The 27,208-nt window shown below is 52.1% G+C and overlaps 10 protein-coding genes across 10 annotated transcripts; 6 read left to right on the top strand and 4 right to left on the bottom strand.

Annotated features, from left to right (window-relative positions):
• Window positions 1-1,742: 1,742 nt before the first annotated feature.
• PpBr36_03338 (uncharacterized protein) lies at window positions 1,743-4,107 on the top strand (the record flags this gene model as incomplete). The annotated part of the gene is made up of 7 exons (XM_029890511.1): window positions 1,743-1,785; window positions 2,308-2,768; window positions 2,845-2,871; window positions 2,957-3,034; window positions 3,145-3,219; window positions 3,325-3,480; window positions 3,562-4,107. 7 exons carry the CDS (start codon window positions 1,743-1,745, stop codon window positions 4,105-4,107), a joined length of 1,386 nt encoding a protein of 461 aa, XP_029752873.1.
• An 860-nt stretch (window positions 4,108-4,967) lies between these two features.
• On the top strand, window positions 4,968-6,634 carry PpBr36_03339 (uncharacterized protein; the record flags this gene model as incomplete). The annotated part of the gene is made up of 2 exons (XM_029890512.1): window positions 4,968-5,410; window positions 5,533-6,634. 2 exons carry the CDS (start codon window positions 4,968-4,970, stop codon window positions 6,632-6,634), a joined length of 1,545 nt encoding a protein of 514 aa, XP_029752872.1.
• Window positions 6,635-7,515: 881 nt separating this feature from the next.
• PpBr36_03340 (uncharacterized protein) lies at window positions 7,516-8,899 on the top strand (the record flags this gene model as incomplete). The annotated part of the gene is made up of 2 exons (XM_029890513.1): window positions 7,516-8,295; window positions 8,411-8,899. The coding sequence occupies 2 exons, from the start codon at window positions 7,516-7,518 to the stop codon at window positions 8,897-8,899; spliced, it is 1,269 nt and encodes a 422-aa protein (XP_029753522.1).
• Window positions 8,900-9,711: 812 nt separating this feature from the next.
• Window positions 9,712-10,488, top strand: PpBr36_03341 (uncharacterized protein; the record flags this gene model as incomplete). Its single annotated transcript, XM_029890514.1, has 1 exon — window positions 9,712-10,488. The coding sequence occupies one exon, from the start codon at window positions 9,712-9,714 to the stop codon at window positions 10,486-10,488; it is 777 nt and encodes a 258-aa protein (XP_029753523.1).
• A 583-nt stretch (window positions 10,489-11,071) lies between these two features.
• Window positions 11,072-12,215, bottom strand: PpBr36_03342 (uncharacterized protein; the record flags this gene model as incomplete). The annotated part of the gene is made up of 2 exons (XM_029890515.1): window positions 11,072-11,963; window positions 12,091-12,215. 2 exons carry the CDS (start codon window positions 12,213-12,215, stop codon window positions 11,072-11,074), a joined length of 1,017 nt encoding a protein of 338 aa, XP_029753524.1.
• A 1,126-nt stretch (window positions 12,216-13,341) lies between these two features.
• Window positions 13,342-15,636, bottom strand: PpBr36_03343 (uncharacterized protein; the record flags this gene model as incomplete). The annotated part of the gene is made up of 2 exons (XM_029890516.1): window positions 13,342-14,280; window positions 14,356-15,636. 2 exons carry the CDS (start codon window positions 15,634-15,636, stop codon window positions 13,342-13,344), a joined length of 2,220 nt encoding a protein of 739 aa, XP_029753525.1.
• Window positions 15,637-16,791: 1,155 nt separating this feature from the next.
• On the top strand, window positions 16,792-18,122 carry PpBr36_03344 (uncharacterized protein; the record flags this gene model as incomplete). The annotated part of the gene is made up of 2 exons (XM_029890517.1): window positions 16,792-17,920; window positions 17,989-18,122. 2 exons carry the CDS (start codon window positions 16,792-16,794, stop codon window positions 18,120-18,122), a joined length of 1,263 nt encoding a protein of 420 aa, XP_029753518.1.
• A 214-nt stretch (window positions 18,123-18,336) lies between these two features.
• On the bottom strand, window positions 18,337-19,129 carry PpBr36_03345 (uncharacterized protein; the record flags this gene model as incomplete). Its single annotated transcript, XM_029890518.1, has 2 exons — window positions 18,337-18,776; window positions 18,877-19,129. 2 exons carry the CDS (start codon window positions 19,127-19,129, stop codon window positions 18,337-18,339), a joined length of 693 nt encoding a protein of 230 aa, XP_029753519.1.
• Window positions 19,130-21,274: 2,145 nt separating this feature from the next.
• On the top strand, window positions 21,275-22,229 carry PpBr36_03346 (uncharacterized protein; the record flags this gene model as incomplete). The annotated part of the gene is made up of 2 exons (XM_029890519.1): window positions 21,275-21,752; window positions 21,865-22,229. The coding sequence occupies exons 1-2, from the start codon at window positions 21,299-21,301 to the stop codon at window positions 22,227-22,229; spliced, it is 819 nt and encodes a 272-aa protein (XP_029753520.1). The 5' UTR covers window positions 21,275-21,298.
• Window positions 22,230-23,578: 1,349 nt separating this feature from the next.
• PpBr36_03347 (uncharacterized protein) lies at window positions 23,579-23,884 on the bottom strand (the record flags this gene model as incomplete). Its single annotated transcript, XM_029890520.1, has 1 exon — window positions 23,579-23,884. One exon carries the CDS (start codon window positions 23,882-23,884, stop codon window positions 23,579-23,581), a length of 306 nt encoding a protein of 101 aa, XP_029753521.1.
• Between the last annotated feature and the right edge of the window lie 3,324 nt (window positions 23,885-27,208).

A 27,208-nucleotide genomic window follows, 5' to 3' on the forward strand; every position in this document is an offset into this window, starting at 1 on the left:
TTTTTTGAAGATGACAATCTCGGATATGGCTGGGATGCATCCGTCGTTCAAAAGTCCTGGGTGGCACTCTTTCAGTCCAACCAACGGCCGCTGATCTCAGTGCCAATCGTCACCATGCTCCATATCGAAAGAGCGGTCACGCAAGATGCAAAGAGTGATTCCTATGTTTTCCATGTCAAGAGAACGAATGCAAATAATCAGGGCTGCACGTGCATGGTACCCCCACATTGCCAGCTGATAACTTATGCTGCACTTTACTAGGAAGGTCCTTCTTGTCAAGACACCAGATGACTTGAAAATAGCAAATAATACCTCAAATTCTTATATCGTCTCTGAAAATAGCTGATAAGCTCAAGATAGACAGCAGGACTCGCGCACTTGCTTTTACTTTGAGTACTTGTAAAAATAGTCTCTTGGCTGGCTGGGCAAGAATCAAGGACAGGATTTGTTGCGCTCAATAGCTTCGTAAGAAAACTGCCTACTCCGTCCTGTGTGGATCCAGATCTTGAGGATTTGTTTCCATGGAGCCTTGACATGGCATTACGGAGTAATCGGGGTGGAGTCTGGAGTCTTGCTCATAGAATGGAGCCACCCACAGTAAATAAGGTAAGTAAGGTAGATTGGCACTTTGGGTAAGAGAGCTTGGGGAAGCTGCCCAGACCAACTAACCACATTATGGCAATAATCCTGCACTTATAGGTTCGGTTCTTCTTTCCATCTACTGGTTTCTTCTCATTGACTTTAATACATGTTGTTTGATCTTCTTGGTGCATTGCATGGTAGCGAGAAAAGAACGATTTAAAAAATTCAAAATGCTTAGAAAGCAATGCGGTACCAAAACCTCGTTCCGCGGATGTGCTGCGCATAGGGAATTATATTTTCTAGCCAATGACAAAATTACAATTACAAAATTACAATTTTTTTCACTGAGGATGGTAAATAATGACTCTGTGGTCCGCCTAGTCGGTGCGCTGAAGCATTGATTATTGTCGCATCTCCCACAGACACAATGTAGCGCTGCCAAGCAACCGTTACTTGGGGAGCCAACCATTTGCTGTCTACCCCGATTTCATTCCTACCCTTGCCGCCTCCGATCGGCTCGACTTGAACAAAAACGGAATGGCACTTCCACAGCAGATCTTCCCCCTGTGTTTGACGAAAGCGTGTTTTATAAGGCCCCCAACCAGGAGTTACAGAGCCCTAGTCGCCCGCCTCCCAGGGAGGCTTTCTGGTTTCTTTTTGGAGAGGTCTAGACATTCCCGATAGAGGGAGGGGAGATAGTGCCAGCGGATTTTTAGCCTGCGTGACTGTAAGATTGATGACCGGAATGGATGCCGTGATGGAGAAATTTTCCCTGGGCCGCCGAGATTGGAGGCCTGCGAGTTCTAGTTCAAAGGGGAGTAGAGTCCCATCCTTTCGACTTCTGATTTGATCGACTTGCCTACCTCCCTTACCTTGCTTGACCCTATTTTCCACATATCGTCCTACCCGAGCCTTTTCTCTTTGTTTCTACAATCAAATTTGGTCAGTTGATTTGATCAACAAATACTCGTCGACCGAGATACAGGCTTTTTTTTTTCTTTTCTTCTTTTTATCAATTACACATTTTTCCCTTTTCGGCACATGTCCGAGACGCCGTAAGGTTGGATTAGATCGAATCAGATCCCTCGGCCAAGACCAGATCTATTGCCCATACTGTACAAAAGTCAACCAAAGTAAAAAAGAACACTGCCTCAGCCAAGATGTCAGATCAGGAATCGGGAAAACCTTCCAGCTCAACGCCCGGTAAGTTTGAATCTCCGTTTCTTTATTCTTTTCTTATCTATTTTTTGCAACTGGTTTTCAGTTTATCGTACGGTCGAATATTCTGTTTTGAGCACTTATAGCTGCAGCCGCTGTTATACCTGCATATAATCACTATATCCGAATCTTTGGGGCTTGGGTGCGTTTCGTCCTGGCGGTTCCAGCTGTCATCTGTTATTTCCTTGTTGTTACAGTGTCAGAGCCGGCGACTTTGTGGCCGGCCATCCGGGTTTACAGAAGCCCATCGGTCTTTTGAGTCAGGGCCATGTTATTACTAGTCTGGCTCTTCCATGTCTTTCATTTGCCTCATCCGCTGGAAGGCGGCATGGGCCCATCCATTTTCGAGGTCTTCATAATCGTCCTATTACCAGGGTGCACTGGTTGGTGGTGACAAATAGGGGACGGAACACAAACAAGAAGAATCGAGTTTCTGTTTAGCACCAACACAGCCACCCACTGTCAAAGAACTATCCTGCTAACCAAGTCCTACCATACTCTGCATAGTCGCCATTCCTGAGAATGGGGCTGGCGCAACCGCGGGCTCATCGGCGCAGCCCGCCGCCAGCACAGAGTCCCCATCATTCAGGGAGAAGAAGGAATTAGCGGCGGCGGCGGACACATCATCAGTGAAAGCCTCGGAAGTTCAGAACGCCAACCGCGCCGAGACGTCGGGCATCTCTGCCGACCCGCTGAACTTTGGTCAACACCGCCGTGCAAACGTTTCCAAGAAGCAGATGAAGATTGACCACCCCAAGGGCAACAAGAGAAAACTCAAAAAGTTTTACACCAGGCAAAACCAGCTTATCGACCAGTTTCTCGGAGTTGACGACGAAGAGCAGAACGCGATCCAAGAGGATGCCCGTGTGGCACCCAAGATCAAGTTCGCTGTCAATGCCTCGTTCGTGGTCAACTTTTGCCTTTTCATCATCCAGCTTTATGCTGCTATCTCCACGGGATCATTGGCTGTAAGTCAAGAGGTTGCCCTTCTTCATGCGTTGAGTGGACGTGCTCACTAATTCACTGTCATTCATATACTCGCAGCTCTTTGCGACGGCAGCTGATGCATTTGTAAGTTATCGTTCCGTCTCAAAAAAAAAAAAAAAAAGCAGATACAAATGCAGGGGAAATAACCTTACTGACCTTTGGACACCAGATGGACCTTGTGTCTTCATTCGTTATGCTCGTGACCTCGAGAATGGCTGCAAGGCCGAGCATTTACAAGTACCCGGTTGTAAGTTAGCTATCTTAGTCAGACCACCAATTCTTACCTCGGTGATATGACATGGGCAGCATCCGAACTTCATCCCAACCCGTCACTGTTGCTGACAAGGTACAATGCAGGGTCGCACACGCATCGAGACGATTGGTGTTATCCTATTTTGCGCGCTGATGACAACAGTCGCAATCCAGCTTTTGGTAAGTTAAACATAGTGATGTGTTTGTGTTGTGTTTAACCCCGTCAGGACGGCAGGCATAATAAGGCAGAGGACTTGCTTGAGCTGACACACATCGTCATCAAAGGTCGAGTCGGGTCGCAACCTAGGTGCAGGCGGTCACGAGAGCGGGGAGCTTCACATAATTCCCATCATCTTTGTCGGTGTCGCTATCTGCGCCAAGGGCAGCTTGATGGTCTTTTGCCTGTTTTACAGAAAGTATCCTTCTGTTCACGTCTTCTACGTAAGCTTCCAGACACCTCAGTTTCAACACTGATACCCCCCTTGTACTAGTTAGTGCTAATCGTTGTGCATCTTGTGGCAGATCGATCACCGCAATGACATCGCAGTGAACTCGTTTGGTCTTATCATGGCCGTCGCTGGAGAAAAGTTTGTCTGGTACCTTGATCCTATCGGTGCCATCCTCATCGCTCTCATCATCCTGTTTTCGTGGGTGTCCAACGCCTTTGAGCAGGTCTGGCTGCTGGTTGGCAAGTCGGCGCCTCGCGAGTTCATCTCCAAGCTTATCTACATGGCCATGACGCACGACGAGCAAATCCTCAAGGTCGACACGTGCCGTGCGTACCATGCCGGTCAGCGCTATTACGTCGAGGTTGATATTGTCATGGACGACGAGACGCCCCTGAGGATATCCCACGATGTGGCCCAGTCCCTCCAGCGCAAGATGGAAGGGCTGGGCGATGTCGAGCGTGCCTTTGTACACGTCGACTATGAGCATGAGCACGACGTTTATGAGGAGCACAAGCCCCTTTACGTGAGGGAGCCCAAGACAAAGAGGACATGGAGAGAAATATTTACTGGCGCCAAGAAGAAGATTCAGGGTGAGAACCCTGACAGCCAGGTCGCGTGAGCTATAGGATATAGCAATTGTGGCTTTTTTTTTTTTCAATTTGCATCGGAGTACAGAGGTTCTGCTAGTAAAACATGGGATGGAGAAAAATACACTGGAGGTGGTTTGATTTAATTTGCACGTTTGGTCGGCACTGGATGGGCCCGGGTACATAAAAGGGGTCTTGTTGGCTTGAGTAGTATCTCGAGTCTATATATCTTGGCGGAAGGATTTAAGAAGCGACGTATCGAGTTTTTATTCTTAATTGATATATTTGTGTTTCTCTTTATGTTGTCAATAGTTGAAGATGAAGATTAAAAAATAAAAATAAAAATAAAAACATTGAGATGTTTTCAGGTCTCTGTACAAAGTGCAACATATTGTAACCCTTGCCTGTAGTCAAATATGTGCACTCTCATTGGGCGCACATGAGATCGATCCCACTGGGCCCCGGGTTGTGCGCACGTAATGCACGTAATACGAGTTTTGTGCAGGCCCATTTTCTGTTGCGCTTTACTACCCAAGTCTACGCGGTCAATTGGGGATAAGTCGCAGCCCATTTTGTTATTCCACAGTCTACCGTACCCAGTATTACCAGGCAAGTATCAGTAACTGTAGCCAGCCCGAGCATTGGTTTTTCTCTTTATGTAGGCAAAGTAAACACGCCATTTTTTCGCTCGGCCTTGGCTGGTTCGATGCATCGGAATTTGTTTGTCACAGCCCCACTTTAAAAGTCTAGATCGATCGAGCCCGTAATATCACTCCGAATCTTTTCGGCGATTGCGAGATGCTGTCTGCTTTTCATTCGTACCATAATTATCCATGTAACCCACCGCAAACACCCTACAGGCCATGCGATTGTAGGAAGCACACAATCAGTCATGTCCTTCTCTAGGATTGGAATCCCTCGAACGCTGGGTAGGCTATCCTCCCCAGCCTTTGTGTGCCGTCAATGCCTCCACACGCAGCCGCTCAAGGCAACGGCTTCTTCGCAAGTCGCCTGGCAGGCCGTACGATCAGCTCCGCTCTCGCGCAACTTGACCTCGACCTCGACCAGCGCGGCAACGCAAGCCGCCAGGACACGATGGCTGGTCGGAGGAAGCAGGAACTTCTTTAGGTCGGCAAAAAAGTCATCGTCGGGATCTGCTGCCACCGCCGCTGAGGCCGCCACGGCCGAAGCCTCTTCGGGAGCGGGAGCAGGGACGCGGTCCAGCTCGTTCCCCGAGACGAACTCAAAGGCCGTAGGATACTGGCTCATAGGCAGTGCTGCCAGCGTCTTTGGAATCGTCATATTTGGTGGCCTGACGCGTCTGACAGAGTCTGGGTAAGTTCCTTCTGCCTTGCTTTGCTCTGCGCTTGCTTTTGCGCCATTAGCTCCGGCCTACGGATCTTCCTCTCTCTATATATTGTACCCTTCAACTCACAGTATACTATTTCCTAAAATAGGCTGAGCATAACCGAATGGCGGCCCGTCACCGGCTCTCTACCTCCTCGCAACGCCGAAGACTGGGAATCAGAGTTCTCCAAGTACCGCGCCTCGCCCGAGTTCGCCTTGCTCAACCCGCACATGACGCTCGACGAATTCAAGAAGATCTACTACATGGAGTGGACTCATCGTCTCTGGGGCCGCTTTATCGGTCTCACCTTTGTGCTGCCGACTGTATACTTCATCGCCCGGAAGCAGGTTACCCGCAAGATGGCTTTCAACCTGGTTGGCATAAGTGCTCTGATTGGTTTCCAGGGATTCATCGGTTGGTGGATGGTCAAGTCAGGTCTGAAAGACGACCTGTTTGCCCCTGGTTCCCATCCTCGTGTCTCACAGTATCGCTTGACTGCTCACCTCGGGACCGCTTTCCTCTGCTATTCGGCCATGCTGCTCTCCGGGCTTTCGGTCCTCCGCACGCGCCGCCTGGTGGCAGACCCGACCGCCGCCACCAAGCTATTCTCCCAACTCCAGAACGCTGCAATCACCCCCTTCCGCCGCTACGTTTTGGCGATGACCGCGCTAGTCTTTACGACCGCAATGTCGGGCGCTTTGGTTGCCGGGCTGGATGCGGGGCTCATCTACAACGAGTTCCCCAAGATGGGCGTGGGCCTGGCTCCGCCGATGGCCGAGCTGTTTGACAAGTTCTACTCGAGGAAGGAGGACGGATCGGATCTCTGGTGGCGCAACATGCTTGAGAACCCAAGCCTGGTGCAGCTGGATCACCGCGCCCTCGCCATGACCACCTTCTGCGCCGTCATCGCCATGTTTGTCTGGTCACGCCGCCTCGGTGCGGTGCTGCCCACTTCGGTCAGGAAGGGGAGCATGGGAGTGCTGCACCTGGCCCTCCTGCAGGTGGCGCTCGGCATCACCACGCTCATCTACATGGTCCCCACCCACCTCGCCGCCACCCACCAGGCCGGCGCGCTGGCCCTGCTTACAGGGTCGCTGGTGCTGTCGCACCGGCTGCACGTGTCCAAGTCCACCGTCTCGCTCGTCCAGCGGCAGCTGCTCAAGTCGGCGGGCTCTGGTGGCGCGGCACGACTACCGCCTAGGCGGATCTAGAACGCAACCTTGACAATAACATTTGCCTGTTTGATCGGGCATTGTCGACCGGGATGCTTCACAAAACGTCGGCCCACTCCCTTCACTGTATTATTATTATATATTCCCTGCTTCCTTTGAGAAGCCTTGCCGACGTCTAAAAAGGACGTGTAACCTCGTTTCTTTTTTTTTTATAAAAAAAAAAAAAAGTTTATCAGCAATGGAGGTGTGTAAGATCTACATTGTGACTATACATAAATATACCCAATTAGATTAACGGAGCAGAGTGACTGCTGTTTTTTTTTTCTTTTTTCTTTTTTTTTTTCTTTTGCTCGGTCCATCTTTTTTACTCCTGGTTCTTCTATGTAGTCTCCTCCAGCGTTCCTTAGAAACGAGCAGCACGAAGATTGCGGACCATGAATGAGTACCGGACCTTTGGAACCATGGAAAGCGGCCATGGCATTGAACTCTGCTAGCTGTAGTAACGAATATCCCTTGGGGGGGAGGGGGGGGGGCCCTCCAAGCATAGCTTCCCCTCCAATATCGCAACACGAAGGCAACCAAACAGATTCAGACAAGGTGATTTTTTTGCAGCGAAATTTCCCGCTAAAATGCGATAGGGATGGGTGTGTGGCGGCGAGACCGTTGCCCCAAAGCGGCGGAATGTTAGACCTCGTTGCCCTGTGTGAAGGGAGAGCAGCGCCTCGCCACCAACATCATTCCAAGCAACGACTACAATGAGACGCAAGAAAAGCATAAAGATGGGAGCGGTTTCCCACACTTCAAGTCTAAGGGTCACAATCCCAATCTGTTGGCTCTATAGACGCCGAATCTCACCAATTGTTACAGTTTCAAAGTTAAGAAAAGTGTCAATAGACAGGTCTGGACTGGCAGATGCAGCAATGGCATTAACTCCAGCAGACTCGGAAGAGCTCGCCATCATCAAGTATTTGAATCTCGACCATGACCCGGCAAAGACGCTCGTGGATGTAGAGCGGGTGAGCGACGGTGAAGTCCTCCTCGGGTACCGCATGGACAACAAGACCACGTCATCGAGGTTCTTGGAGTTGTTTAACGATACCCCCGCCAAGGACTTCGTCAAGCAACTTTTGAACCACGAAAACCTCGTGTCTATCGCGGGGGAGGTCACGGGCGGCAGAATCGTCAAAGATAACGGAAGTACGGGGACCCAATCGTGTCAATATCTCGTCTTTGACCGCTGCGACGCGGGTACGCTCGACACCATGCTCCAGAAGCCGCCGGCGCCGCTTACCAGCACGGGATTCATGCCGCCGTCGCTCTGCTGGCACGTACTTGTCAGCCTGCTCCGGGCGCTGGCGTGGCTGCACGACGGCTACCGCGAGGACGGGGCCGGCGGCATGGTCAACGCGCCGCGAGGCATGGACTACGACGGCCACGAGCAGGACAACTGGTTCCAAGACGCGGACTGGCTGGCAGTACTGCACGGCAACATCACACCCGAGAACGTCTTCTTGCAGAGGCCCAGGGGTTCCGAGACGTATGGGTTGGTCAAGCTGGGCAACTTCTCTGACGCCCAAATCGCGACCCATGTGCGCGGGGCGAACGGGATCATGGTGGCGTTCAAGCACCACGAGGGTGCTGATTGCTCGTCTGACCAGCTGGAAGAGCTCAGAGATGGGAATTTTGACAAGCATCCAAACGTGAGTAGACCAAAATCCAGCTTCCAATTCTGGCTACGTGCCTTGTATGGGGGAGTTAGGCTGTTCGCTGACGTCAGACCCACCCACCATCGGTGCCCCGTCGGCTCGTTTGTAGTCCTATTCATATTACACTCGAGGTTCCGACCTCCGAGCTGTAGGTGGCATCCTGTACCATATGATGACGGGCATGGCACTCCCGCCGCCCAACAGATGCCCACAGTGGGACTGTGGCTGCTACCACTGCGAACGGGGCGCAGCCCCCTGCACGCACGACTGCTTCCAGAATGTCGACCTGTCAAGCCAGGACAAGTGCGTCGAGCTGTTCAGCAAGCTCACCGACTACCACGGGCCTTACCGGGAGAGGGATCTCTGCATACAGGTCGGCAGCCTGATGGCGATCGACCCTAGAACTAGCAAACTCGATAGTACGGTCTCGCTGTACCAGGTGGTCAAGGCGGCGCATGAGGCCTGGTTGAGTTCTCACCCAGACGGCCAGCTGATCGTTACACTGGAGGATGACTTGCTGGCCAGGGAGAGCAGGGCATGGAAGAAGGCAGCGAGGATGATTGAGGCGGAGAAGAGAGCACAGGGTGGTAATATTTGAGCATGTGCTGTCTGAAGACAGAGCTAACTTGAATTTGATATACTGAGGGGACTTCTTTTGTTGCTAGCTTGAAAGTGGTAATGATTACTGCATGTGTCCTTGATGCACCGCCGTCGTCGTTGGCTTTTGTTCCCCCACAATGTGCGAGCAACGTCAATTAGGCATAAACAGGCTGGTGAAAAAAAAAAAAAAAAAAAAAAAAAGTGACAAAAAGTGATAAAACGATGCATGAATTACGTGGTGGGTAGATTATTTATACCCCTCCCACCCACAATTGCAAAGACGGGCACAGCACTGGAGTTGGTCAGACCTGCTGCAGCCGATCCCCGCATTTTGGGGGCAGCCCGCCAGTGGAGTGTTAGCAGTCCTGTCCTTGGCCCTCTTAACGTAATTGAGTAAATACCTCCAACAAAACCACGACATTACCACATGCACGCCAACGCTTGTTCTCACGCGCGCGTATCACGAAAAGCCTAGTTTGTACACAACTCGCATTGATGCGCTACCTGGTTACTACGAATTGATCTGAGCCGCAAGACAAGACAGTTTTGTGGTTATTCCGCAGGAGGATCACGTCTGTTACACGGTCGGGTTCCCGAAAACGCGCAAAGCCACAAACAAGGTGTCGACTGCTTGTTTCCATTCCCCACCACAACAAGGACTCCTCCCAACAAGGACGTCAACACTTCATCCAGTGTCCCTTTGTCTGCATTTCCGAAACTTTTCCAGGCCACACCAAAGATCTGGTACTCTAGCGTACATCAGAATATACCGACCCAGCCTCGATAAAACAAAAACAAAGCGCAATCCCGATGCCCGCGCAACCATACGCGCCCGGCGCACCGCCGCTCCTCCTCACCAAACGCCTCTCGTCCTTTCTCCAATCCAACCTCTCCGCGCACGTCCATTCGGCACTCATCACGACCATCTCGGGGAAGCTTCTCTCGTACGCGTCTCGGCAACCCGTCAGCACTCTCCGCACCCAATGCACCGTGGCTGCCTCGATATGGGCCATACAAACCGCCGCAGCTGTGGATCCGCGCGGAGGGCAACGACGCGCACGGAGACGTGACGAGGACGACGACTCGGAGGAGGAGGAAGAGGATAGTAAGGATGGCCAGTCGGTCAGGAAGGCAGAGAGCGCGCTGGTCGGGGCGCTGCCGCCTTCGGCATCTGCAGAGTCTGTCGCTTCGGCGCGTGCGGGACGGCCGAGGAGCATCACGGTGCAGCTATCCGGTGCCGTGGTGGTCATAAGACCGCTCAAAAGCCCGCTGCTCTTCATCTGCATTGGTCCTTCATCCGGCGCCGTCGACCCCGGCGCAGTTGCCGCCACGGAGCCGACGGAGGAGCATGCGCCTGCCGCCGATGGCTCGGGCAGCCCGCCCCAGGTTACCGTGTCGGCGGCGATGGGCTCACCCTCGGAGACGACTAGTGTTTTGAGCGCCGCTCCGTCCACAGCCGCCACCGTCACCAGCATGGGCGCTTCGGCCGCCGTCTTGACCAGGCGTCATGCTGAGGAGATGGCAAAGTGGCTGGATGACAAATTGGAGACGCTCTGGGTCCCGGAAGAAGGCGCTGATGCACGATGAGACTTTGATCACTCATAACCCTGGTAGTGTTTGATTTATTGTCTACTGTGCGATCCCCGCTACTTGAGTTTTGGACCGAGATCGGTAGCCTGCCAACGTTAAAAATCGCCGCAAGGCTCTCTTGCGCTACTCGCCAGGCCTTTCAGAATATTAGGACCTTGTTGGAAAGATGTTGGCCACTGGCCGCTACTGTTGCAGGACAGTTTCGCGGGAGCCCCCGAGCCAAAAGACATGTGGAGACGCAAGAGTTTGCTTGATGAGCAAGTGTTGCCTCTGGGCCTAGACATCAAACAGGACAGCTGGATTCGCTTAAAAATCTCATTATCACCAGCTACGACCATCATTGACGCTCCGCGGGAGGTTGGAAGACGAGGGACGATGCTGTTATGGCGGGCAAATGGAATTCTTGCCGCTTGAGAATGGACAATATGAGACGCGCGGGCTGTACAAGGTGGATGGACAATAGACTAACAGCGCTTGATGATGACACATATGAAGCTCACAAAAGTCATCATCTTGAAACACACAAAAGTCGCATCCTTGGGCAAATGGTTACGTCACGTTGCTTTTTTTGCAGTTCTTTTTAAATATCGTCATCTTCAAGCTCCACAACCACGGCCTGTCTCGGCCTTGGAGACGGCGTCGAATCCGACTCGTCGCCGTCGTTCAACGCAAGGCGCTGCAAAGACGCGATCTCGGGATCCCCCGCGGTGATGACCAGACCTCGATCGCGGCCCTGCGACATTTCGTTCCAGGCCTGGATCTGGGCGGCAAACTCGCTGTGGACCTTGTGGACGAGCCTGACGATGGAATCGGTGTCCTCGGACAAGTCCTCGCCGGCGGCCATGGCGATGCCCATCTCCTGAGCCATGCCCAAGGTCGCATGGGCGTGAGCCACCAGGCGGTCCATCATGCCGACGTTGAAATCGATGGAGCCGTAGATGTGGCTGGCGAGCATGGCGAGCTCGGTTGTGCGGCGGTTTCGGGGCATCTGGCGCAGGATCCGAATGCTCTTATTGTAGTGCTCGTACCCCTGCCGCTCCGAGAGGGCGCGCGACGCCGAGTCCCCGACCCAGTAAACGTGTCGCGTCAGCCCGGACCACGACAGCGCCGCGTGCAGCATGCAGGGCTCCGTCTGCACCGCCCGGAGCATGATGCGCTCCAGGAACGGCGCGTTGAGCGATATCCCCATGGCCTTGACCGCCACGTTGGCGAACAGGTCCAGCTTCACGAGGTCGTCGGCGCTCAGGTCCGCGATGAAGGTGCTCGGCGCTCGGCTGGGAACGATGAGGGCGGAGCTGTTGGTGCTTTCTTGTTGTGGCTTCTGCTGCTGCTGTTTCTTTTTCGACTTACCGCGAGCCTTGGTGGATTTGGGCTCGGGATCCTTGGGTCCTGACAGGAAATCACAGGTCCAGCCCGCTCGGATGCAGTTTTGGCAGGACGGCTTTTGTTCATCGCATTTTCGGTGTCGTTTTCTGTGAGGTTGCTCGTGTGAGTGAGTGAGCGATTACATGGTTGATATCTTTCTCTCTCAAAAACGCCGATGCCAAAAGAACACCCACACACACGTGCGCACTCACGCCCGGCACAGCTCTTTCTTACTTGCATGTCTGGCACCCACTCCTGGTCTTGTTCACTCCTCTGGCTCCTGGCCGGGGCTTTTTCGATGTTGGCGCCTTGTTCGGCTGTAAACTTGGGTCATTTGCGGGGGTTAATTGTTGGTCCATTTTCTCTTAATTGTCATCTCAAACAAAAACAAGATAAACAAAAAAAAAAATCGTATGGCTCTGGTTTGAAGGAGGGAGAGACAGAAGCTGAGCAGATACTAACAAAAAAAAAAACAAAAAAAAAATAAAAATAAAAATGAAAAGATATAGACTGCAGCCATCGTAGCCACTTTTTTTTTCCAGCTGTAAGCTTTTATGCCGGGGATCAAATCAATGTGACGCAGATCTTTGGGGTCCCGGCTACCTCCTCCGGAAGGAACAGTGGGGTGGGGGGGCTCGGGAGGGTGGGAAAAGCCCGGAATTGGGCATGCTTGCTTGGTTCGCTAGCCAAGGGCAAAATGCCGCATTATACCTTTTGGTGGGGGTGCGAGCTCGAGATTACACAAGTAGCACAAAGATCGATGTAACCCTCCATCAACATCACAAGAGGTTTCTGGCCACTCACTGCATGCCAAATCTCAAATCCTACTCCTCCTGTTCCTCATGACAGTGTAACACGGCCGGCATTAGCCACCGAGAATATTGAGCCATATACAGCTTAGCCTCTTCGCGGAGGCGGCTTGGAAACCCCGCCCGTAGGTCTTGGCCGAGGGCACATTCCGGGCAGGTAACTCGCCGATGGAGGCATCACATGTAATCTGGGAGGGACAAAGAAGGGGGGGGATTTCATCAATGGAATGAATTGTGAGTTTGATCGCACGAATGCACTCGGAGACTTTTCTTTTTTTTTTTTTTTTTTTTTTTTTTTTTTTTTTTTTTTNNTTTTTTGAGAAATGCCCAAACTGTACTGTAGAAGCGGACTGACTGCCCCGGCCCCCCAGGATATTAAAAAAACAAAACTAATTAAGACAAAAGAAAAAGAAAAAAAAATCAGAGGGGAGGACGCGACCGACCTGTACCATGCCAGATGAGAAGTAAAGACCGGAAACTCCATATTCCCATCCGTGATGCAGCCTAGCCCCGGGAATGATATATGCAGAGTGATGCTCAGGAAGCGATAGCAAAATGTAAACCATAAAAGCTCTCGCGAGTATTTGTAAAGCCCCCGTTCAAGTTAATAAGAGATAAGTCATATGCCAAGATTTGTACTGTTGTTGTCCGTTTCGCCAGCAGCAAGTAAAAGCCACTACTCGATACTCAGCTTCGTGATGCCGTCATTTGTGTCGACCATGCCTTGGTAGCCGACGCGGCCTTTGGGCCCACCGGCACGGTTGCACTGCCCCTGCGGCGGCTGGGATCCCACCTGACTTCCTCCGCTCTCGCTGCCTCCGGCACGATCATGGCCGTTGCTCCCAGGCCGTGAGCCCCACGGAATGTCGCGCTGGAGCGGGCTCTGCAGTATGGGCGAATTGTGCGCGCTGACGCCCGGCGACACCGCACGCCGCTTGAAGCTGACGGGGTCAAAGTCGTCGTCTCGTCTTCGCTTGTTGTTGATGCGCCGTGTGATCTCTGCCGCAGTGGGTGGCATCTGCTGAGGGGCACCCATCGTCCCGGATCCCGGCTGCTGGGGGGTGTCACCGGCGGAGCTGCTCCGCGTCGTCATGGACATGGGAAATATGCCCCCGGTGGCAATCATGGCAGCGGACGGCGCCGAGCTGGTCGAGGGCGAATCCATGCTCACGTCGTCGTTGTTAACACTCATGGCTGAGCAAGAGCCACGGGGTAGCGACGGAGGTGGCGGCGTTGTGCCGCCGGCACCCCCGATGCTCGATGATTCTGAAAATGTGTCCCAGAGGTTCTTGTTGAGTCTGGAATTTTTCATAATCTGCTGCTTAAAACTCGACGAGAGACCCAAGGCTGATACAGAGCCAACCACTGCGCCTGTATCGACTACCATGGCGTCGTCTACCATCTCATCAACGTCATGCATCACGCCCATGGTCGGACTGGACAGTGCCGTTGTCGCTACCGACAGCGCTGGTGGGGGTGCCCGAGCAGTGTGTTCTACCACATCGCTGTCGCGCACCTGTCTGACAACTTCCGCCTCGCGGCGTACCTCGTTGTCGATGGGTGCGTTTTCCTCTGCAAGAGCAGCGCGCATACGGGCAAAGGCTTTAGTTTTGGGCTACTCAACCACAGTTAGCCCTGATGATGCGTCGTTTCGTGATTAGAGAGAACAATGTATAACCCCGAGGCTTACCAATAAGTTCCCTCGTCTGTGGACAACACGCCGTATCACTTCGTTCTGGCTACCGTGACCCGGTGCTCCCATGGCGCCTTCTATACTGTCCAACACGCGAGGCTTTATGTTATCGTCGCTCTCGTTCCCTGACAGGTTCAGCTGGTTAGCAGCCCAGCTGATGCTCTCCCGGCGGGAATGCGGATTTGGGTCACGCCCCAACGAGTTCGGGGGCGACTTGCAAGCAGAAAGGCCACCACCGTGTCCAGCAAGCGAGTTGAACCCAAGCCCGATCGGACCGCGCAGCTTTTTCTTTGGCTGCTTCCGCGGCCGTTGACGCTGTTGAAATGACAGCAAGCTGTTGACTGCCGGTGATCCTCCCAAGGGGCCATTCAACCCTGGTGCGCTTGGTGAGTAAGTGCTACCCAGACCCGGCACCATTGTCGTCCTCGATATCTGAGGGGTGGTGACGTAGGGCTCGTCCGGGACGTCTTCGTCCATCAGATCATCGTCCAGATCCGAACTGGACGACGAGTCCGAGGCGGCCAAGTGGGCGGTGCTGCCCACAGAGCTCGAGATGTGCATCTTCTCGTGGTTGCCCATCATGGACCACAACGAGTTTGTCGATGTCTCAGCGGCACCAAAGCCTGAGCCGAAGCGTTTTGATCCGCCGCCTGGTATGTTCATAGCTCCCCTCCCAGCGTGCGTGGGCGAGGAGTCCGGGGAGGACTGCTCCGCTAGTGTTGAATGGTGCAGGCTGGTGGCGGCGCGGGAAAAATCGAGACCGCGGGATCTTCGGGGCAACGCGCTCGTTGGTGATGCGTAGATATGTGAGTGGTCGAGCTTCGGAGAGAGTGGCGGCTGCTTGGCCTGCTGCGGCTGCATGGAATCGGTGGCAAAGCCGGCGGCGCGCCCGCCCGCCACCGCGGTGCCTGTTGCCTGTTGTGACATGTGTAGAGAGGATGAAAGAATGCTCCCGCGCTGGACAAAGTCGGGCCTGCTTGGTGTCACCGGAGCGGCCGGCACAGTGTTGCGGATCGCGCTGTCGTCCTTGGACGTTCGACGGTCGGATTCGAGTATAAGTGGAGATGGGGACAGTTTCGGGCGGCCGGGCGTGCTGTCGCCGTCCGAGAAAGATCTGGTGGTCTTGGTCAGTGGTGAGGGCTCTGCCGCTATTCCCTCCATGCCATCTCGCGCTCGCATCCCGCTCCTTCCTCCAGGTCGCTCCTCGTCTTCTGCATCCATGACAGCCACATCTCCATCTAGCGGCCCCGTCTTTGATACGAGCAAAGACTTGTCCATGTCATGTCCCCTTGCGGATCCTGCTAGCCCTACTTTGCATGCGAGACAAAGCTGAGGGAGGCGGAGGGTGAGGGCAAAGCCCAGCCTCGCTGTTCGACTGCAAGGTGTGTATCAAAGCACTCCTATAGCATGCAGAAACTGGTCAGATCCGTTGCAGAAATGTCTTGTCGACTCGAGTGGGGAGTCTTTTTAGGTGTAGGCGCGTGAGGCCTGTGCCGGTCGTTTCAACGTGGGCAGCGGTTGTTATTAGCTGGCTAACAGAAAAAAAGATTTTTAACAGTCGCGGTACGGTGGTGAAATCAAATGTTTCGATCAGATATGACGATTGGAGTGTCAAGCCGCGAACATAACGAATCATCACCAATTCAAGAGCCTGATTCGACGTGGTCGTTCGTGGATGTTTTGGAAAGCTGGATAAGTCTGTCTACGCATGTTTCGAGTCTAGTCAACAGTAGCCTACCGACCGTCAAAATTATGTGGGAACACGACAGGGATGTGGCTATGAGTGCGGGCTCAATTCAGATCGCTAGACGACGATCTGGTAATTTTCCGACAGAAAAAAAAAAAAAAAGATGATGACTTGGTCCTCAAGCTAGGGAACTTGGGCTGTTCACGTTAGTGAAATGATGATCCACCCAAACTTTCTATCAAACTCCCTGAATACCTACCTACCGACTTTGCCCACTCATGAGTTGAAGGCTCAGTTTCGCCTATCTGCTTTTGCAAAAACTGCCAGTCAATCGGACAAGGATTCCCCGTCATTAACGTAAATCAACAAAGCCGGTGCTGTTTCTGGCGTTACGAGTCAAGTTTGCGTCAGTGCGGGGTATGCGGTTTAGTGTGTCAGCGATTCATGTACTTGTGCAATACCACGCCAAAATTACTACCTGCCTTATCTCTGTACCGTAAGTAGAAGGTACGTTTAACTATTGTAGGCCCCTTTGTTAGTCATTATAGAGCAACTTCAAGACGTTTGTAGTCTAGACTCAGAGCCAGGCACCAGTTTTAGTTAAATTGAGTAAGCACGTGATAAGCTTAGAAAAAGAAGGCGGCAACGGCCAAGGCACCAAGTGGTTACTGGATGGCAACGTTTCACATGCCCATCTCTCCACTCGCCGCGGACGCCCACCTACCGTCGCTCAATGGGGTGCCAAGATGAAGAAGACACTGCTACTTTGCTTCATCCACGGCTTCAAGGGGGGTGACGACACCTTTGGCCGGCCGAGCGACGGCTTCACCGAGCAGCTGCGGCAGCTGGTGGCCGCGCAGCTGCCCAAGATCGACGTCCGCGTCGTCATTTACCCAAAGTACGAAACGCGCGGCGACCTGGCCGAGTGCGTCGCCCGCTTCCGCGACTGGCTGCTGGAGAAGGTCATCGACATCGAGGTCGACGCAGGCACGCCCTCGCCCACCGTCGACCCCTCGGTCCGCACCGTGTTGATCGGCCACAGCATGGGCGGCATTGTCGCCGCCGAGACAATCATGGCTCTGACCAGCGAGAAGCCCATCCCGGCGCCCGGGAGCGCGGACGATCAGGCCTTTGACGCCGAAGCCGCCGCCGCTGCCGCTGCCAAGAGGCCCACCTCGCCGTCGCTCACCTCGCTCATGTTTCCCTACATCCAGGGCCTGCTGGCCTTCGATACGCCCTTCCTCGGCATATCGCCGGGGGTCGTCGCGCACGGCGCAGAAGGTCATTACAACCAAGCGTCTGCTGTGCTGGGCCAGCTGAGTGGGCTGTCGGGTGCACTGTGGGGAGGCGGTGCGGCCGCCGCAGCAGGGGACAAGGCGCGCACTGCAGACGGCAAAAGACAGGCGGAGGCGCTGCCGATGCCTGCACCCCCCGCGACGGCCTCGCAAGACAAGAATCAGAAGGGGAACGACGGTGGCGCTTGGGGCCGGTGGGGCAAGATGGCCATGATCGCAGGGGCGGGCGCGGCCATTGCCGCCGGAGGGGCTGCCGCTTACATGAAACGTGAGCAGATCAGCGAGGGCTGGTCCTGGGCGTCATCGCATCTTGCCTTTGTAGGATGTTTGGCACGGGGTGAGGAGCTGCGACGACGTGTGGCGTACATGTCGCGGGCCAAGAGTGAGCTAGGCATTGGTTTTGCCAATTTGTACACTCGCCTCGGGAAAGCCGCAGCACCAAAGCAAGTGTCCATGGTTGGCACAGTGCTCGGAAACCAGAGGACGTTCTGCAACCTGCCCACAAAGTCGGCGGCAAACGCGGGTGAATGGCGGGAGGCTGTCAACGATATGGCAACCGATGAGACATTGGCTCATATGTGTAAGTTTATCCGAGTCCCTAAGTGTCTTGGATTTCGGCTGCTAGAATCTGACCATGTGCATGTATAGCAATGTTCGAAAAGCCTCAGAACACGGGATTTGAAAAGCTCAAGACAGATGCGGCTGAGCTAATTACTTCTTGGGCAAAGAACGATTGGTATGAGTCTAGTGCAGAGGAGCCGGCCAAGATAGAACTAAAGTAGGTGACGGGTAGACCCTTCATTGTCAGAGTCGCATGGCATTCCTCATGCGACAGTCGCCCTACAGATTTACCATCCCTACAGGATGCAGCCTTTTGTCTAGAATGTATACTTTTAGATACCATAAATGAACCAGTCTATATCGCCCCTGCGGATATTATACTGCACCCGCAATTCACATTGCATCGTTGCTCATTTGTTCCCAGATCCAACCTTTCTAGTTGGCTTTCTCATGATTCTTGGCCTTGCTCAGAACCTTGGACCGTTGCTTCCACATGTGCGAGTACATGTGAACGGAGCCAGGCGGGTACACAACGAACAGGATGATGTAGTAGACGGTCGGCAGCAGCGGATGCGTGACCTCGGCGCGGCTGGTGGCGGCAAGCCACATCATCCAGCACTCGCTGAGAATGCCGACGGGGTAGAGGACAATGAAGGTGCTGTAGCGCAGCCAGGCGAGACCGGGGGCGTCGACGCCGGCCAGCAAAAGGGCAAAGTACGTGTAGCGAATGACCTCGGTCGTGGCCCAGGCGGACAGCATGCTCGAGTAGCCGGGGCTGGTGGCGACCGAGGGGAAGAGCCAGACGACGCCCCAGACGAGGAGGTAGCGGGAGCCAACCTGCATCGCGGTGGTGATGAGGGATGTCCTCACGAGGCCTGCATAGCGAGGAGAGGGGGGAAACAAAGAAACTAGGTCAGCCAGGCTGCACGTAGATACATAATCTGCCTACATGTTGATAAGCTTTGAGCTACTAACCGAGAGCGACGTGAAGGATCTCGAGACCCGCAAGGGTCTGAGTCCAACGCGCAAAGTCCATAACAACCGACGGGACGAACTCGGGGCCCTGGAGGTAGTTCGTCAAGAGCACACGGCCCAGGACTGCGGCCCAGAGGATTGCCGACACGGCATTGTAGAAGAAGAGGTAGCCGTCAACAACGGGGGACGACTTTTTCTTGGCGGATTTAGGAGCCGCGCTGGCAGCCTCGGTGGACTGCTTCTTTGTCGCCATCGTGATCGCACGAATGGTCCAGTCGTCGAAGTTGTGATGATTTTGCAAGGACGGTATGCGGCGCGCTAGTGCACAACTTCACAAAGGCTGAGACCACCTAAAAAAAAAGTGTTGGTGACATTCGACAATAGAGGGTCCCTAGCTCAGGGTCGTAGTGGTTTGATTGGCTGCCCGTTTAGGGAAGAGCACCGGGGTACCAAACCAAGAGGAGCAGGGGAGCACACAGTAGCCTGTACCTTGCTCATCCCACCGGTAATTGATTTCTGGTCTTACTCTTCTCCGCTGAGCACTTTATGCCACCACATTTTCGGGATTGATGGCCTTGGCTTGCTTTAGTTTACGATGAATATTGCTACGTAGCGACTAAAGTCACACCCAAAAAGTAAACTCAAGCCGAACCGAATTCTCGGAGTTCTTGATATATACAATGCAAGGCTAGTAGTTAATTAATGAATAAGGTAATGTGGGTTTTTAGGTAGTGATTAAGCGACTTGAGATTGTTGATCGATTATCTTAGTTTGGTAAGACATATGAGGTCGGTTTACCTTAGAAGTTCGTTAATCTTTGGGCCTGCAACAGGTACTCTAGTTTCGTCTCATCTCGACTTGACGCATGCAGGTGTCAAAGTGTCAACGCGCTTAAACTCCTATGCGCGCGTCAAGAGGACCTAATCGTTCATATCTGTTTCATTCAGCACTCGACTTCTACTTCTTTTTTGTTTTCAAGTTTTGGTCTGTTCTACTAGTACGAAACGGATTTGAATGAGAAAAGCAGAATTTCTTGTTCCCGTTCGTTAAAAGAGATATAGTCAGATTGCGAGCCCATGTTCCGGCAGACTCCAAAACTTAGGCATTGAAGAAGCAGTTTAGACGTTTATCTTGTGGCTTCAAAACCTCATCACCACGACTCACTCATGCTCTTGGCTGGAAGTATTGAATTTCCGAAGCGGCTTCAAGCCCGTGAGCGGTAATATGTACTCGGTTACACATGCAGTAATGATGATATCGTTACTCATCAAGCTGACCCACCATCATCTTTCATGCTGTAATTCAGCATCGCCGCGCCTTGCTGAGTGAAATGAGAAGCTGGCTCCAATAGGGACAGCAACACACTGCAAGAANNCCCCCCCCCCCCCCCCCTGGTAAGCGCGGCTGTCCTTATCAGGGCCATTTCGTCCGACTGCCATTTTCTAACCTTGGCGCCGCAGCCGAGACCACGATGATGTTGGTAACCAAAATACCGGTACTCTCAGGGCTTTACTTGCACCCGGTTTCTACTCTTGTTCAGGTGATTTTCCTGGCCTCTTACTTTTTTGTTCCAAGAAATATTAATATGGTACGAGGTTGCATAGGAAACAATGAACTCTTGGCGAGGAATTTTTTCATAGTAAGCGATCCACCAGCAAACAATCACACAGCACAGAGCCAAGCCTCCAAGCCTCGTTGATTATAAGTAACACTCCACTTGCAGCAACCCGCACCCAGTCAGCACATCTACCGTCGTATGGAAGACTGGGGCCGTTTCCTCACCCACCACAATCCAACAGAGTGTCTAATCCCGCATCACGTCACCTAAACCAAACAAAAAAAAATGGGCAGTCTTGGACATGGCAGTTTTGCCGGGTGGAATCCCAGAAACGAAACACACAGCAACCCTCCTCAATTTTCCCGAGTCAGATTACCTCCTGACGGCGCACTTACAGTACTTTACGATGCCTCTGAGGCTGTGTTTCGGCTCCTCGCTTCATGCTACATACCACGATTGCCATAGGTAGTTAAGGTTGGATCAATGTCACTTCACTCAGTTTAGCTTTGTTCTGGATATACTTAGCATACATTTGTATCGACTCTAATCTTGATCACACGCTGTAAATGCGGTAACAGTCTTGCTGGTGGAGTTCTCGCCTGCTCGTCATCACTCCACTCTCCCCTCATCTCGCAGTCCCATCCATCCAGCTTAAGGGTCAGCAACAATCTGTATAAAGTGTCCCCTCCCCCGGACGTTCGTAAATCTCATTTCATAAGATCAGCGCCCCAGCGAGCTCTCTATCCTGTCGTTTACAGCCTGTACCCTGCTCAGGGCCTGAACTTCTCGTCACTCTCTCTTTCTTGTCTATCCCAGTCAGCTCTTTACATTTCCTTAGTTTTCCCTTCCCAAAAAAAAAAAAAAATGAGGAATATCATCAGCGTCATGGCGGTGCTTCTGCCCGCAGTCTCTGCCTTCTGCGAGCACGGAACTACCCTCTTCCCCCGTGCCGAAGGCAGCACGGTCAAGGTAGCTAACTTTGGCTTCGGCGGCCTCCGCGGGCCCCTTAACTGGCACGGACTCAACAAGACCGCCAACGTCAAGTGCGCCACGGGGAGGGAGCAGTCGCCCATCGACATCAACACGAGCTCCAACAAGACGGTCAAGGGAAGCAGCCTGAATTTCAACATCGACTCGTACCCGCAAGGCGCCGAGCTTCTCAATCTCGGCAGCACGCTCGAGGTCGTCGCCAACGGCACCATCAGTCTCGACAACAAGACTTACAAGCTGGCCCAGTTCCACTTCCACACGCCCAGCGAGCACCATCTGGACGGCGAGTATTTCCCTGCCGAGGTGCACTACGTCTTTCAGGCCGAAGGTATGTTTGCCGAGTTATCCCCGCCAGTAGAGTCTGGCCTCAAGAGCAACAAAATAAACAAAGACAGAAAAAGAAAAACACAATTACTAACCATACATCTAAACACTTACAGACAAGAGTATCTCCGTTGTCGGCTTCTTTATCGAGCTGGACAAGGAGAACCACGAGGTTCTGACCGGCGTGTTCCAGCGTGTGGACCAGGTCGCCAAGCCCGGCACGGCAGGACAGACGGGCGCGCTCAACTTCAACGGCCTGAAGACGCACCTGAGCGAGAGCGACGTCTACCAGTACAAGGGCTCTCTCACCACGCCGCCCTGCTCCGAGGGCATCCGGTGGAACGTCGTCCGGAAGCCGATCACGATCGACATGGTCACCTTCAAGAAGATCAAGAGCATCATGAAGTTTAATGCTCGGTACGTGCAGAACACTCCCGGGGAGATCAACCTGCTAGAGAATGCTGCCCAGAACCTCAAATGAGGTTGGGGTTGGAAGCGCGGGTAAGCTTTCCTGTTTTGGGTAATTTCTCTGGGAGATCAACATGGGAGAGACTTGGTGTTATGAGGATTGATGATTCATGCCCTCGCCCCCACGGGGTGAAGGTTTTTGTTTATTTTTGTTTGCAACGATGTTCCCTTTTTTCANNATGTTCTTTTCACCCCCGCTTCGGACGGTTTTATATGTATATATAGTACATGGCCTTAAAAACCTTGTATAAACCAACCGTGTTATATTTAAACACTCAACAACAAAGTCATGGGCAAGGCACACTGTCACCCGTCAATTTCGTAAGCATTGTCCTAATTTTATCAGTCTCGGTCGCAGCCCCCATATTTGACCCAGAGTCGCGGGATCGTTTGAGTCAGGCAGGCGTTTCGGACAATGATAAATATATGGCTAAGATCGCCCGAGTTCAGATCAAGGTATTTTTGATGTCAAAGCCCGGACAACTGCAAGTCAAATGGCCAAACTTGTTGTAATTTTTGCAGATTGTCCCCCATCCCCCTTTTAGATTGTATGCTATTTCCCCTTCGTTTGAAACTTGTCGGGGTTGGGCCAGTGCTACGCGGTCGCTATTGATAACGGCGGCGATACTCGCGTGTGTTCCAGATGATTATTCTGACTGTGAGCTAAATTGGGTGCAGTTGTTCCTGTCAATTCCATTTTAGGGTGAAAATGTGATACATCCACAATAAGAAACAAAATCACCACTAAAAGCCATAATTTGAGAGCGCATAAGCGCCTTATTTATAATAATAAAATTGACAGATTTAAATACATGCTCAAGGGATATCATTTCATTAATTCATAAAAACCGTGGAAAATAAGAAAATGCAATTCCAGTTTATCCCATTTCACCGCACTCTTGGTGCTGCGAAGTGCAAGTACTTGCACATTTGGCAGCTGCAAGCTGCTTGTGCGCTAGTCAAACGACTAGATGATGGTGTTGCAAATAACAGAGAGCCGGAAAAAAAAAAAGAAGTGACGCGAAAACCCGAATGTGCGATTTCAATCGGCGCCATGGAAACAAATATATTCTTCTCTCTGCTCGGCGCTTAAAGGTGCGCACGCGCGAGGCCGGGGGAAAGGCCGTGAAAGCGAAAGCGGCGGCTCCCCCCACGGGTATGCCCTTGATTATGCCGAAGCCCACGTCTGGAAGTCTCGGATAGACTATACAGTCAGAGAGGGGCTCGAGCAGTCAAGTGCTGCCGTCTCTTCAGCGGGAGGCTGCAAAATTGATGGCGTTGTTGTTGTTGTTTGGCCATGTCAAAAGGGCCCTTGAGCGTGCTTGTTGTTGCTGATTTCGACTCGGCAGCAGCATGGTCGATTCAAGCGCCACCCTTGCGGAACACGTTCCAGCCGCTAAAGAGCCATTGAGAGCTGTGGCGACCGCAGTACGAGTGGGCGTTGGCAGTACCGGGCGAGGATGGCTTCCTCCACGAGCCAATGGAGCCAGACGTCTTGCTGGAGCTGGAGCTGTCCTTGCGCTTGTTTGGGCGACGGCCGTCGGGGAAGGAGAGGGTGTAGTCTCCGGAGTGCCTTGAGGAGTCTGGGCTGCCCGGGGTGTTGTAGCGGCTGTTGGTAAAGTCCAAGGGCGCCGGAGGGGCGGCTCGTGAGGTTGCAGAGAACTTCATTGTGGGTGTATGTATAGGTAGTATGTGTGGGCGGTGTTGTATGTAATTATAAACAGGCACAGCCAGTCTGCTAATTACTGTGCGGTAGATTTGGTTTACCCTGGTGTGGATGGGTATGTTGGCTGGCAGTAAAAGGATCGAACTAGATCTAGATAGGATGAAAAGGAAGACTAAGCCTACGGGAACGGCGAGGCTGAGCGGGAGGGTATCTCTGATTATATACACGTAAGTTGATCTGGACTGTACTCCCGAACACCAGAGCAAACAAAGAGTTTCGTCCACACACACCCCCCCAAAGTCGGCAAGTAGGGCTGATGATTTTGGGTCAGACTCGGTCATGTTGCATATCAATAAGCGTGGGGCCAGTCCTGGGCATCCCACCACAAGCCAACCTAATGAGGACATGGGACCCATGCTAGCTCGCGTTGGCGACAGGGTGTAGCTATCGCACAGTGAGCAAGGGTTCTCGATTGTCATTCTACAGCCCTTCTGGTTGGTTTTTTGTTGGGTCTCTTGTAGGGACTGCTCATCTCCCTTGATGATGCGGAGGTGTGATAATTTTCATGCGCAGGTCTGACGGGAAGGAATTTGACGAATTGATTTCCAATTGCAGATGCAAATAACAAAAAATAGAGCAAGAGAGGACAAGAAAATCATCTCCTGTGGTCTCCTCGCCCGCCGAATCAACCAAGACCGGGCCAATGCAGAGTAACTTTGGTTGGACGACTTACGAAAAATGTGCGACGGTGCCATCCGAATCAGGCAGCCACATTCCCCTGGATAACCCCCGCAGATCGCTTGGTCACACCCCATTCGGCAAGGACAGTTAATCAATATCAGTCAAGAATTGAGTCGAACAATCTTTTAGGTGCCCACAAAATTCCAAGGGGTGTTTTGTTTTTACCCACGTAATACATCTGTCCGCCGACAACAATCCACTGGAAACATCCATGATATGGCGCCGAAGGAAATACGGAACCCCGGACGTCTGCTGACCTGCGTCGGCACGAATTCCGCTGCCACGCTTTGGCGGCCAACTGAGTCACTGTTCCCATTCCACATAATTTGGAATATTGCATGTTAATTTCTATGACGGTCTTGGTTTTTTTTTTTTTTTTTTTTTTTTTTTGTTGTGCTGACACGGTACCCGCAGGAAGCAAGGGTCGGGGAGAAACCCCGTGCTTGTAAATCATGAAAAGGGTATACCTGAGGAACATAGTGAATGAATGATTTATTCGTATGGTTCTCTTGAATTACGGCAGCAAAGCAAAATAGACTGCGAAGCATGATCGAGTTGAGACGCCTAAGCGAACCATACCACGGTCATGCGTGGGGAAAACGCAATCGGCATGAGTAATAATTAATTCTACGGATAAAACATGGCATTGATACTTTCGTCCAATGTACAATAAGCTTTTGGCCAGGTATGGTTTTAAGCTAGCATCCTGACTGATTGCCTTCATAGGCACCTCATCCATACCATCCAACCCTCCCCCATATACAGCAAGGTAGTCTAAGTGTAGTTAGTATTCACAAAGTACTGTAGGCCCTACGGTAGCTTGGGTACGTCCCTTCAGTATGGAAATCGGAAATACGAAGACACGCTTCGTCACCCGTGGGCCAGGACCACTTGGGGCAAGAATGTTACCCATACCAGATCCAGTTAATTAACCGACGATATTCCATAATTAGAAATAGATGCTCGCGCTCGCTACTTCAAACCACGGGCATTCCGCGTCCCCTGTTCATATAACAGTGCCAGTTAATATAGCTGGCAAGCCGGCTAGCATTGAGAGGATTCGTGGCCGGTCGGCGACCGGCTGTGGTAATAAGGGTAAACCCTGCTATGGTGCGAAATCGACCATGGGATGACGCGTAATGCTGTATGCAAAAAAAAAAAAAGGCTTCGACTACGAGAATTACTATTTGTTGTCAAGACTAGTACCAAGATGGAAAACAAGAAGAGATGTTAACTTTATACGTTGCAGTATAATCCGTATTATATTAATTTCGACAGGCGATGGACGGGAATGCTGTGGAGCACGACAATACTAGCCGTAGGGCGAGTCGAAACTACCTTGGGGAGAAAAAAAAGAAAAAAAGAAAAAAAAAAAGCCGCGCGATTCACTCGATTCCACTAAAGAATTGTCCTTTTTTTCCCATGTGAATTCCGACTGCCCTGACGCGGCTTCCACCGGCTTGATTTGGTTCATTGGCTGTCTTTCTTTTGTTCCCCGGTGCCATGCCCAACGCCGTCGCTCGGCCGTCGCCCGCCGGACGCCAGCTTTGTAAGCTATCAACACCCCGTCAGGCTAGCAAAACCAGCTGGCCAGACGCTGTTGGGGGCAATTGCTGCCAAGTTGGTAAACAACTACCTACTTGGCGCGTAGGATCACCAAATTGCTGTCTTGGGTATAGATGGGGTTTCGATTTTCGCCCGGACTTGTTTACTGTACTGACGCCAGTTTGTTAATCCCGCCCTGGGCTAATTAGCCCAAAACATCTATAGCCTAAAACGGCTCAGGATTGGCAGCATAGGCATGGGAATCCTGGCAATCGTCTGATGGTTGGGCCACACCCGGCAAAAGCCTCCTGAAGAAAAGAACAAAAATCTTGTGTCAAACACTCCGAACTCCGAAGAACAAAAAGGGAGCTTCGACGAGAAAAAAAAAAAAAATTCCCGACAGCCCCCTAGGGTCCCACCAAGATGTCATCAAGGTATTTGTCAATGCCGTCAATGCTATTGAGCGTGTGGAGGAAGGACCACGCGAGCTCGGGAGATCAAAATTCATGCAGCGCAAAGACTCCCCCTATCGATTCAAACATGATTAACCCTCATTTGTTCGTCCTTACTTTACTGAGGTAACGGGGTCAAGGCGACCATGAAAAACACAAACATGGGACGGAGATAAGAGGGCGTGTCAGTTATGCAGCCATGGTTGAGACTACTTCACTACCGCATGTTCTCTAAGTGCCTGGACGAAACCACCCTGTTGTCTGGGTTTAAGGTTTTTTTTTCAGTACGGGAGGCAACCAAGAAACCTACCCCTCCCCACCATTGATCTAGCGAGTCGGTTTAAATAAGGGGGAAAAGGGGAAGGAGAATCAAAGTGATCGACAACGCCTATACATGCTACTATCAATGATTTACCTGGGTCAATTGTAGTATACTGGTGATCTTTGACGCAAACAGAAAGAATAAAATAAATAAAAAGACCACGTGATACTGTGCGCCGGCCAAGGTCTCAAAAGAGCAAAAGCCAAGCATCCATCGGTCAAGGACATTTCCTTGTTCATATGATAAGGGGTGTGGTAATTAATGAT

This window comes from Pyricularia pennisetigena, chromosome 3, assembly GCF_004337985.1.
Source record: "Pyricularia pennisetigena strain Br36 chromosome 3, whole genome shotgun sequence".
NCBI classification, from domain to species: Eukaryota; Fungi; Ascomycota; class Sordariomycetes; order Magnaporthales; family Pyriculariaceae; genus Pyricularia; species Pyricularia pennisetigena.